A 15,682-nucleotide genomic window follows, 5' to 3' on the forward strand; every position below is an offset into this window, starting at 1 on the left:
TGTAAGGATCTTGTTCGCACTATATAAAACTTTGAATAAATAAATAAATAAATAGGCAAGACCTATTGCATCTGCACACACACACACACAAACAGAGCCACGCACACACAGAGCCACGCACACAGCCACACACACACACACACAGAGCCACACACACCCTGCAGCTCAATGGGCATATTTTCTTTTTAAATAACAGTCTTGGTGCCTGTTGCTTGGTGGGCCCTGTGATGTGTCAACTTTAAAGTATATAACACAGAGCCACACACACACACACACACACACACACACACACACACACACACACACACTGCAGCTCAATGGGCAGATTTTCTTTTTAAATAACAATCTTGGTGCCTGTTGCTTGGTGGGCCCTGTGATGTGTCAACTTTAAAGTAAATAGAACCCAGCACTAGAAGAAAGCGTCCGGAAGGAGGGCGTGGGATGCAGTGGCTTGACAGAGGAGGCTGCTCGGAAGCCTTCAGTCTCGTGAGGAAACAGCACTGGGAGGAAGTCACCGGGGCTCCTGCGGTGCCTCCGCTCGGATTTCAGCGTGCTCTAGGGTGGGGCTTCTCAGTGTTTCCTTCAAACACCAGAGCTGCTTGGTATGACAGCAAGGGGCAAGGGTTTGGCGGGAACCCGAAGACCCCTTCCGGGACACTCTGGGTGCGAGCAGAACACTGGAGAGGTACTTGGAAGTGCCCGTGTGCAGACCAGACCCAGGGGCTCAGCATCATTGCTACGAACAAAGGCTGGCACCGCCCTGAAACCACCACCCTGCATCCCATCCCCAGCCCTGAGAGCCACAAGTGCCCTGATTGCAGTGTGTGAGGAGGACTCACGAAGGGTTGTGCGCCCTGCCATGGGTGATGTACCAGAACCGCTATCCCACAACCTCTCCCCGACCCCAGGGAATGGAAAGGAGCCCTCCCCAATCCGTCCCAGGACGATGCCCGGCGAAGTGTGACTCTACCCAGTGCGCAGGGGAGCGGCCCTGCCTGTACCCCACCCGCGCCCCGCAACTTCCCCCGCATGGGACTCACCAGGATGACCGAGGTCCGCACCGCCTCCGAGACGCTCTGCCGCAGCTCGTCCGCCTTGCCCGGCCTGCTGAGGCACTTGGTGAACTTCCTGACTTCACACATGGTGCTGGCTGGGCTGGGCGAGTCTGGGACCGTGGGGAGCTGGGTGCTCTCCAGCTCACGCTGACTCCGTTGCTGTCTGCGCTTTGGCTCCGGCAGAGCAGGGGGCTGGAGGCGGAGGAGCTCAGATGGGAGAGAGAGAGGTCCCGAGGGAGTAAGCGCGCATCGCTCAGGCAGAGCCTGCAGCAGTACCAGCAGGGCGCGGGCAGCAGCATCCTCGTGGCCAGCGTGCTCAGAGTGCGCACACCGGACACCTGTAGCAGGGGGCATGTCCGAGCGGGGACCCAGGGTGCAGACTCCGCTGTGCCAGACTAGCATCCCTGCCGCCATGCACGAGCTTCCTGTGGTTATCGGCACGTAGGTAGAAAAAAAACGCACAGCCTAGACAGGAGACGAAACTGCACCACAAACAACAATACAATTAAATTAAAAAAAAACACACAGCCTAGACAGGAGACGAAACCATTAAATTAAAAAGCGCCTGACTTCCTGCTGGCGTAAAAGCTTTCTTATCTTCTTTATGGGGCCATCTGTTGGCCCCATAAAGAAGATTAGAAAGCTCTTACGCCAGCAAGAAGTCGAGGAGCCTCGTCTGAAAAGGACGGGGCTTAAAGAGAAAGAAATAAGTCATGGCGACCTCTTCTCCAATGGCTGGCCACCGTTTAGGGGGCCAGCCAATGGAGAAGAGGGGCGGGGCTTAACCCTCGCTAGTGTAACTCACTCTAAAATAAAATCTCGTGAGCTCGACTGCGCATGTGCGCAGTATGCCACGCGAGACCTAAAAAGGAACAGAGCTCTGGATCTACATCTGAAGGCACTGTAAGAAAGAAACAGATGTCAGCATGCATCGGTGGTGTTTATAGCCAACTCCATTCTTTATTTGCAGAATGGAATGCATTGACGCGGAGTAGCACAGCGCCACCTGCCAGTGCGCAGGAGCAGTGCTTTGAATTTTCAGGATCCAGTCTGGTGTCAGGGGATATTCACAAGATGAGGAATCTGCACTTAGAAGTCTCCATTAGAAGTTTCCTTACTTTTGTGCGTCCCCCCTTTTTTCTAACCCTATCATTCGGTTGTTGCTGTACTCAAGCCAAAGCCTCAGGAGATAGCTGCAATGACGAGTTACCACAAAAGTTAACTGTTAACCCAGATTTATATCAGTGACAATATTACCATGACACTGCACAGTAATTCTGTCAACTGATTACCACCAGCCAAAGGCTAGTGGCACAGAACCTGGATAATATTCGAAATAAACCAAAAGTAACCTTCTTACTCTGGGTTATTCCCCATTCTTTCCACCAAGAAGCTAAAGCCAGCAGAAATACCAACTGTATTTAGCAACAAGTTCTAGATGAGGTTTGAATTGGTCATCAGATGTCACAGCACTCACCTTTCAAGAGGATATATCGGTCTTGAAGGAAATAGGCTTTGATGAATTACGGCACAAAACAGCATCTGTACTGGAAGGTGAATCAAGAGAATCATGCTTACAAAAAAGCTGAGGGAAGGCAGATGTTGCTGTCCTGTAGGTATGTGCAATGACTTCTGCAAACCGCCAATGCAGCCTTTGCTGTGACGGAATGAACATGAAACTGCACACGACAGCAATAACACATCAAATGCAATAGGAGTTTGAAATGCAAAAACCAAGTCATATGGAAAGAGCAGATTTTTGCCAGGTGGTAGGAACCCTATAATTAACAAAAACCGTGTTTGAAAAGTGTCCGTTCTTTCCTGACAAAGCTTAGTTCATGGAGATCTTAGCCTAAGACCCATGACATCGAGAATGATTTTTTTTTCTGTTTATTGTGAAATTCTGAAAGTGCATTTGGAATGGAAAAAATTGGATGTTCAAAGCTTTTGTGGAAGGTCAAGAAAGGCTCGTTCCAGGGCACACTGATTTTGCGGACAGAGGAGATTGAAAGCAAAAACATTACCTTCAAGAAAGGAAGATCAATGTCAAAAGAAGTCACGTGTGTATGGTTCCCATTTGAAGAAAGCAAACGCAGAGTTTAAATCCGCACAGCAGATGGATTCCTAATAGCAGGTTTATGTCAGGTAAACCGTCACTATGCATCACAGTGTTTCGTCAAACGTTTTTTAGTCGCGCTGGCTTTCCACATTAGAAAAGATAAAACATAATTTAAAGCCACCTTCACCTGACTTCTTCCCTTCGCTACCCCTAGTAGCATAACTCAACACCCTTGTGTTTTGATTTCTGGGAGAATTCTTTCTATACATACAGACATTTGCAATTTTTTTCCTGAAAATCAGAGATGCGTATAAAGAACATAGAACTTACCTTTGAAAGCATTTTTTCGTGATGAATACTCTATCTTTCTACAACCTTCTCATCGTTTCACTTGGATCTTGAAAACGTCTTACAACATAATACACCCAAGCGAGCATGAATGGCACCAAAGTGAAGTCTAACGCAGAGCTAGGAATGACTATCGTCACATTCCCCTCCTGCCCTTGATGAGCAGACTCCTAGAAAAACACATTAATAAACAACTTACAGAATACATTGAGTCTATTGGGTGCCTGGTTCCTTCACAGTCTACTTTCAGACGATGTATAGTATGGAGTTGGCACAGTTTCTGTTTCAGACAACATAAGATATTCTCTTGATAATAACCAGGCAGTCCTGTTGGTGCTGCTGGATTTGTCGGCAGCCTTCGACACAGTATCCCACCTTACACTGCTCCAGAGACTTCAGGAGATTAGGATCTATGGGCAAACCCTATTATGGTTCTCAAGCTTTTTATCCCAACGCTCGCAGACCATTAATCGTGGGCCCTCCCGCTCTCCAACTATGGCGCTCATCAAGGGAGTGCCACAGGGTTCCTCTCTCAGCCCCACACTGTTTAGGATTTATTTGCCCCCCACTTGCAAAAAATAATCAGAGTTCAGCTTCCTTCTGATCTCATTTGCAGATGATACTCAGCTTCTCCTATAGTTTGATAAGAGTACTACGAACATTCAGTCTTGCTTTTCCAAAGGTACTAAAGCAATTTTAATCTTGGATGATGGACAATTTTCTCCGGCTAAATGCTGGTAAAACAGATTATGTTTTCTGGTAATGCCCTTTCACTCTAGGCTCCAGAGTGGTGGCCCCTTGAAACGCGCAAAGTTCCCGCTCCTAAGACCGTGGTTAAGAATCTGGATGTCCGTTTAGACCAGAATCTCACAATGAAAGATCAGGTTGGGGCCACCTCTGGCTCCTGCTTCCACTTGTTGAGCCTTCTGTGCAGAGGTTTTCCCTTTCTTCCTCTCTGTGTGCGAAAAACGCTTGTTCAGGCGCTAGTGATCAGTCACTTGGACTTTTGTAATACTCTCCTGCTTGCGGCAAGTGATTACTCATTGAACAGACGTCAGGTGGTACAGAATGCAGCTGCCCAACTTGTTAAGAACTTGCCAGTCAGAACGGCTTCTCTCCCCCTTTTGCGACACCTGCATTGGCTACCGATACGTAAGCGAGTCAAGTTCAAGATCTGTTGATTTCTACATAACGCTATGAATGGTGGAGGACCTGGCTACTTAATTGAAAAATTTATTTGCTACCAGCCAAACAGATCTCTACAATCAGGACAGAAATCCCCGCTCATGATTCCCCGTTTTAGGAAAGCTCAAAAGGTGGTACAACCTTCTCCTATTCAGCCCTCTGCTACTGGAATTAACTTCCTTTCCATCTTCGGAAATGCTCAGATTATCTTACTTTTAGGAAACTTCTGAAAACTGATCTTTTCTCAAACCAACGCTCTCTGGTTTATGCCTTTCTGTCTTGCTTCCCATGGCGCTAACAAACCCCTGCAGGGGTGATTCAGCAATTTATAAATGTAAATAAATAAAAAATGTGTGATCTCTGAAAATGATATGGCGGTTCCATTATGGTCCCTGCTCTATAAAGAGCAGGGGAAATAGAAGGCAGAGTTGAACATAAAAATATATACAATCAGATAATAAGTTGCTGAAAATGTTTCTGCTATCCTGAGAAAATAGGTTAAAGGGATGCAGGTAAGGAACTTGTGGGAAGAGAGTGCAGATTAGTAAAACATTACCAAAGTGGACACTTTTGATTTCTCGTCCTTTGACAGATATATAGAAGCAGAAATGTCTGAGGAGCATTAACACATCACCCAAACCGAACCAGACCAATAACTGTTGAAAATAACCCTCACAATAGTTTGTTAATAAACGCAAGTAATTCCAAGTGGAAACCGGGAAAATGTAAAGCACTTGAACCCCAAATAAGAGATCCATACGATTCATGTGTCCTCGAGTTTAGTGGGCCTGAATGCAAACCAGACATTCCTGCTTAGTTAGCCCTCAGCAGATTTATTTATATAGTCTAATAAAGCAGACTCTACTCGTGGTACATCTCAAAGCGCACTACTTGTGCTGCCAGCGAGCTGTACTTCTAAATAGTAGAAGTCAAGCCTCCAACTTACAGAGAACTGAATGAAAGTTACCTAATGGAACCCAGTTTTGACTCGCCGTGTGGCCATTAGGGCTTCAGCCTCATTAATGCCATTAAAAAACAGGATGTGGCCTGTTACAGGGGTCGACCAGGAACCAGGTGAGTCTCGGCAGGGACGCTCATCATCCTGTGATTCTCGTCAAATCGCTTAATCTCCCCATGCCTAACAAAACAAATGTGTCCATCTGAACCGTAACTGGTGCTCATGTAAAATGCTCTGATACCTTGGGGTCGAATTTGTGCTACGTAAAAATCCAAAAGAGAAAAAAAAAACCTTATAAAACATCCAATTAAAAGAAAATGATGCTAAGAAAGCAGACTGATTGTGTGCACTAATTTTTTTAGCTGTCCTTACACTAAACCAACATTTGCCGGGCTGACTAGCTTAAAGCTCTGCGGTATACCAGGTCATCACCCTGTTAACCAAAGGCCACTATGCTATAACCCTAGATGGCATTATCCCTGGAGGCTTCAGGCTGAAGCTTTGAATAGCATGGCATGTCACCTCACCCTGGGACGAGTGGTGAAAGGGGGAAGGTAGAGGCTGCAGGCAGTAAGCTGAGGACCGGCCCCAGCACGTTGTGCAGCGCACATGCGCGAGCTGCGCTTGACGCGCAATTTGTACTTGGCGCACTGAACACGTGGCAGCTCTCTGCTTCCGGTTCCCGCTCTGTAATGAGAGATCGCAGGCAGTAGCTCGAAAGGATTGCACTCCGTTGGGTAATGCTGTCGCAGGAAGAAGAGAGCCAGGCACTCATCCCTTCTCAGCGGAGATCTGCGTGCGGTCTTCAGGTCAGAGATTGCGGTAAGCAAATTTGGCATAACCTTAGACCTCGCTGAAGCTGTTGTTAACTTACTCAATAAATATCAGGAGAAAGCGAGGCAGGAAAGAACAGAGCCAGCACATGTAATATGTAGCATCTCTTTGATAAAGTAGGAATACCCCGACAAGGAGCAGTAGAGAGATTAGGAAGTGGTAATGTTCGCTGTGAAACAAAGCTACTAAAATAAAATAAAGAAATATGTTGTTTTACAGACACGACAGGGCTTGTTTTGATATTATTATGGTTTTTCTAACACAGTTGTGTGACAACTTTAAAAGCATGGTTACCAAGCCAGCCAACAAGGAGTGCCATTGCAAGATGGCAAAATACATGTTTGATGCATGCACATTTTAAAACGCTCAAAATGGCTGCCCCCATTTTAGGTACATCAGTGTGTAACACAACTGCTATTCTGGCTAACTTTATCCATAACTAACAGACCCCGTTTGAAGCACCTGCTACAAATATCCACGTCTACCTAGGAAGTCTCAGAACTTTCAACTGGCAAGACAGCTTAGTGGGTTAATGCTTTACTGCAGAAATCTACATAGAATACCTTTGTCGCAGGTTTGAATTGGAAATTAATGCAAATGTTCTATATCCCCACAGATCACTTTCAGGTCACATATTCTCAAAGGGCTAATTTATTCTCTAACTGGAATCATCCTGAAAGTGAGACAGGACCTCAGGCTGCAGCGTCGTTAGCTTTTTCACTCCTAGCCTGTCTGTTATCCGTCATGACTATGCACATACCTTTGTGACAAAATACAGTTGCATCATCAACAACACAGACCACATGCCTTTTTCGTGTGAAAACTGTTGCACGTTTATTCATATTGTTACGCAATAGAGTTAACTTATGGGTGATTGTACGAGTGCAGCGCCGTTTAGGACTCACCTCTGTCATCTATCCTGAAAACAATCTCCTGCAACCGGGCATTTCACTGCCATCTCATTAATTATCCGGTGCTGTATATTTTGCATTGAGGCCCAATGATTTTAGGTGGTTGCTGCACCCATGCACCACGGAGCGAGGTAAGGCCAACCCACAGCTGGCAAGATACCAACTGTCCCTTATGGGATGAAGGGGTAACTGTTGCATTCTTCCCCCCTATGGCCTGAGGATCTCATATTTAGCGGCCCCATTTCCTCCTGATGGGGTATTCATCACTTTTTGCATTAAGTCTATACCAATACATTTCTGCTCCATTCATTTCCTTTATAGTAACATTTAGATACTTCAGGAACAGTGCAGACAACTGGGTCGATTTCCCCCTCAGGCAGGATTCAATGGCCTCTTTGCAAGTTAGAATGTTTAGGATTCTGAAGATGGGAAGTAACCAGAATTTCCTAACGGGTAGTAATTTCTTGCATATACACACTATATGGCTTAATAATTCAGGAGACGAGCCACATAGTCTACAGCTGCTATTTGTGTTGCTGCCCAGTCTCCTGTAGCAATATGCTCTTAGGGGGATCATCCCAAATCTTAACTGAATCAGTTCCTTGAAATCGGTCGCTTCTGGTCCCTGATCAATGGATGTTTTATATAGATTGGCATAATTCTTGGGTTGAACAACTGGGATGCAGCTTTACCATGCGTTTGTTTTATCAAGGTCCTTAATGTCCAGGTGTAATCAATCATTTTTAATTGTTTCAAGAGGATTCTGGATAATTGTTTGGGAGAGAGCGGTATTAAAATACTGGTTCCATGAGGATTTCTCTTGCGTGAACGTTTGTCACAGGTAATATATATCAGGGATCCGTTACAGGCCCTCTTTAATTTGCACAATATGGTAGGAACCTTGAGTTCAATATCAGTTGCTGACTCTTGAGATTAAATTCGAATCAATTTTGCGATATACTGGTGCATTCTGGTAAATAAAATAGTTGTCGCCAACAGTTGCATTGTGCTCTAACCATCCAGGAACCATGTTTGTTTTTAAAGGCAATGCTCCAAGCACCCATGTTGGCATATGTTTACTGTCGACTACCTTCTTTAAGGCGGTGACATCTGGACATGCTACATTCTTTTGTAGTCTTTGAAACGCCAGGGTCAGGGTTTGTGCCGAGCTCTTAAAGACTTTCATATGGGGTGGTAGTTCGCCCTCTTTAAATCACCCAAACCCCTAAATATTTATATACAGACATGCTCTAGGTTTTCGCTATCCAAGAATTAAACACCCCTATTGTTTAATTATGGCCAAAAATAATGATCATGGTTTTAGGATGAATGATTAAACTGTTGTTTGTCTCACAATAGCAGGCTAGTGCCTCCAATGATCTCTGCAGACTGATGTCTGTCTAGTCTAGCAAAACAGTATAATCCACATACTGTAGTATTTGGATTTTATGACCTGCTAATGTGGGGAAATATCTCACTGCATCCAAAATCGGTTTCTATCATCTAGGAAAAAGTTAAACAAGAGAGGCTAAAAGGCAGCCTAGTTTTAAACTTTTATTGGTAAAGATCTTATGCGATTTGGCCCATTTTGCAGTAACCTTGCTCTTTACCCAGGTACTGAAGGATAAAGCTATTAGAGCATTTAGCAAGGGCGATGACATTTCCCCATTGGCCAATTTGGGTCAACAAATTGCCTTGATCCACATTACCTAATGTGGTTTTAAAAATCAGCGAATGCAGCGTGAAGCGTTTTTCCCTTTATCACCATTGTATGATCCATCAACGTGGTTAAACGCAGTCAAATACCCTTGATATCACAACTTTTCTGAAGACCGCCTAGTAGAATCGGATAATTGTTTTCCATAGCCCGGTTTTACAGTCTTGATATACGATCTGGCAAAACACTTGGCTTCTACAGCTAAAAGAGCAATTCATCGGAAACTCTGAAGCATTAAAGGAAGGCTCCCATTTTATGGATTGAAATGACCAATGACCCCCTCTAGCGGAAACTGGCCTTCAGTAACAAAACCCTTATTTGGTAAAAAAGACAGTGTTTCGAAGGAAGCTCCATTAATAAACGCCACATCCAAGAAGAGAGTAATTGAAGAAGCAGGAAAAAGCTGTTTGACAAATCTCATAGGAGGCAACAATAGTCAGGTAAAAGGGCCCTGCCTCAATAACGATGAAAATGTTTAACAGATGGCGCAGATCAGGATCCAGGGAACAGGTTAACTTCAAGCCAAAACCAAATCTATGGAAAGAGGGTCAAAACGCTTTAGTAGCGCCGCTCGGTACATTTCTGCCATGTACTGCTCACACACATGGACTTGACAGAGTGTGTCTGGCAGGTTACACGGCTGCCATTTCCTTTCAGGCAGGTGAAGGTACACCACTCTCCCCTCAAGTGTGAAGGCAGAGGGCGTTAATGTTGTGATACCGAACTCCACATGTGCGGAAACAATAGCGACATCCCCCTTATCATCTCCAGGAGCACTCTCAGGCCTTGTTAGAGGTACGAACAAGCTATACAAATACTGCAGGACAGTGCACAAGCTGCATCACAAATACTGCGCGTTTAGGCAGACCTACCAACCATATCCTCCTCACCAAATCTGGAGCGATGAGGGGTCTACCTCCTACTGCTCCCTTATCCTCATTAGGACCTGCAGCATTATAGGGTAAGCGCAGTTTGGAATGACGCTTATGTGATTAAATTGATGTTAGGTTCGATGACTGGAGGTAGATCTGGAAGGCTGCCCTAGGATTACACAATCCCACATTGGCGAACGCTACATAGAATGACAGTATCTGGATATACCACCAAAACAATACTCACAAGTCACACTATAAACCTACACTCTTCCAACTACACACAACAATGCCTATGCTTAAGCCCATGCAACTATTTGTCACCCCTTTTGGTTTCATTCCAGGCCCAAGTACAGCTAACCCCTTACCTACAAGAGCACCAACCATGTCATCACACCCTACACCGAAACACTTCCAACACAGGACATATTATAAACGCTCTTCCAACCAAGCACATCGTCCAGCTTGCCGTTCTAGCCATTCACTGAATGCACCTCTAGGCCCTCGTGAGGGGTATGACGCAATGTACAGACCTAAACCAAAATACAAAAACAATACAGCATGTACAAAGGCAACTGCGGTCTTATTTAAAAAACATCTGCAGCACCTACCATGCATAAATAACACCAAAATGTCGAGACCTTCTATCGATGAACCAAGCATTACTGACACAAGCACAAAACCTTTGTGGCGAAAGTGCGGTCTATCTTATAAGGGCTCAAGCACAGCTTTTTCCTGAGTCACAGCAGACACAAGCCATATGTAATAGCTTGTAGTCTTACCAGCGCTACCAGCAGAAATAATGGAAAAAACTTGGATAGAAGTCTGAGGTGACATTACTTCAATTTGACTGTTGAAAATGTGTACATGTTTAACTTCTGCAAAGTGCCTAACATATATATAACCTATTTTTGTGTGTGTGTGTGTGTGTGTGTGGGGGGGGGGGGGTTGTTTTGTTTTTTAGGGCACCAAGACCACGTCTGACCACTACGCCCTCTAGGCAGGTGAACAGGTTGTAAACTGTGTTGCGCAGCATCTTTTTGTCCAATCAGTGGGGCTCAGTGCCTCAATGAGGGAGGGGGGCTGTTCCCAGTCTTGCCATAATTTATTTGGCATGTCGAGAAAAGCTGAGAGGGATTAAACGCAGACTAACATCCCAATACGAAGCACCTTCAAAGAAATGAGACATTTCCTATTTTCAACAGGCACACACAAGGAATAGTACGCCTCTTCTACCAAAGTCCTGCATCATTCCTCTTCTGGCGAGTCAAAGGGAAAGGTGGTCTGGGCCACAGCCATGTCCAGAAAGGGGGAGCAGGCACTGCCTTCTTACTACCTCTCCCCTAAACACAGTTTGTTCAGTGAGTTTTGCTTGATAAGATTAGGGACACTCTAGGTCAGCCTACACCTATGGCTCTGAGAAATGAGCCTACTCCTAAGTGCTTTCAGTTTATTGTAGCTAGACGCATGTCTAGCCGACCAGGGATACTAACCCTACACCACCCCGCTGTAAGGGGAGCATCCCCAACAACTGAACATCTGCTTGTCGATCCAAAAGGATGTGCCCTCTGGAGCAGCTGGAAGACGCTTCACATTTTTTCATTGTTACAGAAAATATTGGAAAAACAGAAGAATCTATCAGTCGTTTTAATAAGCCTTCCTGCATGTTCCATGAATAGAGCAACTAGGAGCAACAAAGAAGTGTATACAGAAAGACCAGAGAACTTTTGATTGCAGGGCTTTCCTTTTAATGTAACAAATGACAGCAAGCTTTTCATAAAAGGAAAAAGAATAGAAAAGTGAAGGAACCAAGCAACTCCGTCTCACACAAACAGGAGAAGATAGGTGATGGCAGCACATACCAAGTGCGGCCAAACTAGCAAAGCTAAATCACGACTGTCCTGTTCCCAGAGGATGGATGGAGTAACCCTTTCACAAGAGACGTGTAACCCTGACCACTTCCACACTTCCCTTAGAAAACCCCTTCATATCGACCCCAAGGCAGATCTGCTGATCAGATTATGGGTTGCCCATATCCACCACCCAGCAACGTAAGGACATCCATTATAGAAGGCAAAGCGCAGCTACAGAAATAAAAAGCAAGTCCCAACAGTGCCAAGAGAGTGCCAGCAGCCAGTGTGTGCAGCTAGAGTCCTTATTGCCATGCTCCTGTCCGCGCTCTGTCCTAGGAGATCAGCTATTACATACGCATACACAATCAGTAAACTCACTGGACTCGCTGGCAGAAAGTGGAATAAGCTCTTAAAAAGAAAGAACAGAGTTAGAAATTTGAGCAACGTGGTAATATTCACCTTTCTGATAATCGGTACGACAGAATACATTTGGATGACTGAGGTCCCGAAACCAGACACTCCACTAATGGGACACAAAGTGAGTTAAGTAGTAGTTGTAATTACTAGATGAAAGGCTGGGTATTGGTGAAATGCCAACTCAACGGCCCGAGTTCCTTCATATTTATAGAATACACAATTTCTAAACAAATTGAGTTTTATTGAAAATGAAAATACTGAGTTTATCCTCTCATTTTCATGGCCGGAGCTGGGATAATAGACTACTCTGGTTGTATAATAATGTGAAAAACCCCTAAGCCTCACATATGCCCACCACAGATGTGCAGCACTTCCCTAACAATGGTGCTGCCCAAACACATTATCTGCACTGCTGGCCCCACATTCATGAGCTCCTGAGATGTACCCTGCACTAGGAAACCTGTGCCATTTGTGCTTCAGACACGACACGGTCCTCCAAAACGTCGGTCAGCCTACAATCGCCACATGGTCCCATCTCCACTCACAACCCCTGGGCGCCATCTCAAGAGCAGTCGCAGCAGCATCCACATGCACGTGTCCATCTGAAGCGAGGATGCAGGGCAGGCAGCAGTGGTGTGCTCTAGTCATCCACTGCAATGTTTCTGAAGAGATAAGCCATGGACTCCCCGTTATGGATGCGCCGAATGGCCTCGGCGAGGATCAGGCTCACATCCACAGTCTTAATCTTTGGGCACTGCAGTTTCTGTACCTCATGGGGGACTGTGTTGGTTACGACCACCTGCAAAGACAGCAAGGGGGGGGGCGGAGGGAGATGGATTAAATAGAATTAGGGAGGGCAATGAACAGCATTTACCTACACATACAGCTGTGCTATTTTAGATTCTTCAACAGAATGCCCCAACAACCACACAACCCACACTTCCCACCCAGCAAAATCCACACCACTGTCATGGGGGTCTACTGTGCTCTAAATACCATGCGCTATCAACATGGTGGAACCCATACATTTCATGGAACAGTCACCAGCAGTGTGGTGTCATCTACCGGCAGTCTAGGTTTTCAGCCAGAGCTGTACAGGTGGTATGCTGAGCCACTGGAGGTATGCAACACTCGAAGAATTCCACTAGCTAAGACTTTAATCAGACTACCTGCACTGGTGCTCCCAGGAAGCCTGATAGACAAGGGAGGGATTTACTATGATAAGATTCTACATCGCTCTAGTACACTGAGAAGTTACCTGCCAAGGGTGTACAATCCACCTCCCATCCCTGGGCATCCATGCACATTCACTGACTTTACAGGGTGGTGTATCGAACACTCTCTTGTAAATTCAGCTTGTCCATACCTCATCAATAGAAGATTCCTCAATAAGGCGAGGGGCCTCAGCAGATAAGATACCGTGAGTAGCCATCACAAAAATCTTGTATGCACCACGTTCTTTCAGGATTTCCGCAGCTGCAACAAAGCTCTCCACGTCATCGATTATATCATCCTGAAAACAAACATCAAGAGTGTTCACACGTAACCAAGCATTTGAGTTTACATTTAGGGAGAAACATCTTATCTCTCAACTGTTTAGCAGCATTGGTTACATTGATTTTGTATGCCTTGTTTTGAAATTTAGTGGAAAGACCTAGAATTTTCTACTTGAGCTTTTATCATTTAAAACAAACATTAGCCTGTGAACATGATAGATAATGGACCATCATGTTTTCTAAGTCATTAAGAAATGGTTTTGCGTATTAAGAGGACGATAAGGCATATACAATCAACCAGAAAAGTTACTTTTCAAGAAAGGTGTGGCAATGATGGCCTCAGGATAAGCTAAAAAGGTGAATTTAGATAGCACTAACTTATGTTCCAGTGAAGGAGAAAGGCTATCATCTTGGACAATAGGTTTCCTCCAAGAAGTCTTTAACCACTGGGACTGTGAGGAAAGATCTTTGGTTTGGCACTTTTCTGTTAGCTGTGGTGGCAGCTAAATATACTTTTATCGAGGAGTACTGCAACATTGATTTAGTCAGATGGATAAGTTACGATGACATACTCCCTGCAATGAATGGGATTATGGTGGTTCTGCAGATACCAGGTCACGGATAGCTTCCATTTAAAACAGTTGGATGCTCTTATGTGAGGCTGTTTAGTTTCCTAGAAAATGTTTGCGCCCTCCTGAGGTAGACCTAAATACCCACATCGCGGCACCTCAGGAGCCATGCAGTCAATTTCAACACTTGTATGAGGTGATGGATCCTCCCCAGCTGATTCGGTCCACACAGCAATTTTTTTCAGCAGTCTTATTGATAGGTGAAGATGACATGGTGACCACGAGTGTGACGGCAATTCTGGGGTAATAAGTATCATATTCACATTGCAAATCTGATGCCCCAGATTTAGTGGAAAAGCATACAGAAATGTCTTGTCCTAGTTCATCAGAAGGGCATAGCTCATTTATCCTGGTTCCCACATTCTCGATGCAAATAATAAAAATAATAATAATAATGTATTTTTATAGAGCACATGGTTACTCCACATGAGGTGTCCCAGTGCTAGGAAGCGGAGTACAGAAAAGCGTTGAGCACAACAGGAGAAGCCTAACTGGAAACAAAAAGCTAGGTTTTCAGTTTTTTTCTGAATATCAATTCGGAGAGAGCCAGCCGAAGTTCACCGGTAGTGAATTCCAAATTTTGGGAGCCAAGTAAATGAAGGCACAACCAGTTTGGCCGTAGCCGATCTTGTTCTGCTTGGAGCAATGGGAGTAATCCTGTTCTGAAGATAGGCAGGGCCTTGGCAGGAAAGCGCTTTGTAGCAATAACAGAGGGCCTTAAAGGTGACTCTGTTTTACTAGCAGCCAGTGTAGCTTCTTCAATACAGTACTGATAAAGCCTCACCTCTGGAGCCAGAGCAGTGTCCGAGCTGCTGTATTCTGCATATGTTGAAGCCTATTCAATCGCGCTTGGGAGACACCCAAGTACAGAATATTAAAGTAATCCATTATGGATATAACCAGCACCTGGACTAAATGTTTTGGGCGGACTAGGGAAGAAGGTGAAGAATGGTTTTTAGGGAACTCAACATCCCGAAGCACTTTCCTGAAAGGGCATTTGATCTGGGCATGGAACGAGAGCTTCTCATCGAACCAGATGCGCAGGTTCTTTACCTTGGGCATGGGGGACAGTAAAGAACCTAAGTTAACTGTCAAGCAAGCAATAGACCAGATGTTTAGATGCTTGCCCAGTTCCAGATCCGCAGTCTTCTCAGCTTTCAATTTTAAGCAACTGAGGTCCATCCAGGTGGCAACATTAGACAGGCACGCACAGAGGGATGATGCCATATGCTCTCTGTTCGGGGGCAAAGTTATAAGAATCTGAGTGTCATCAGCAAATTAGATAATAGTAAAATTATACTGCACGATGACCCCAGCCAGAGGCCTAACGTAAACATTAAAAAGAAAT

At 45.0% G+C, this 15,682-nt stretch overlaps 1 protein-coding gene across 2 annotated transcripts in view; it reads right to left on the reverse strand.

Moving 5' to 3' along the window:
* Window positions 1-11,660: 11,660 nt before the first annotated feature.
* The window catches only part of PRPSAP1 (phosphoribosyl pyrophosphate synthetase associated protein 1), a 302,806-nt gene continuing 298,784 nt past the window's right edge, over window positions 11,661-15,682 (reverse strand). For both annotated transcript variants that reach the window (XM_078654587.1, XM_078654586.1), the window contains 2 exons: window positions 13,576-13,722; window positions 11,661-13,008 (listed from right to left, as the gene is read on the reverse strand). In XM_078654587.1, coding sequence (XP_078510713.1) covers window positions 12,850-13,008; window positions 13,576-13,722 — 306 coding nt within the window. In that variant the 3' untranslated portion in view covers window positions 11,661-12,849. The remainder of the gene's footprint in view (window positions 13,009-13,575; window positions 13,723-15,682) is intronic.

Source organism: Lissotriton helveticus, chromosome 7, assembly GCF_964261635.1.
Source record: "Lissotriton helveticus chromosome 7, aLisHel1.1, whole genome shotgun sequence".
NCBI classification, from domain to species: domain Eukaryota; kingdom Metazoa; phylum Chordata; class Amphibia; order Caudata; family Salamandridae; genus Lissotriton; species Lissotriton helveticus.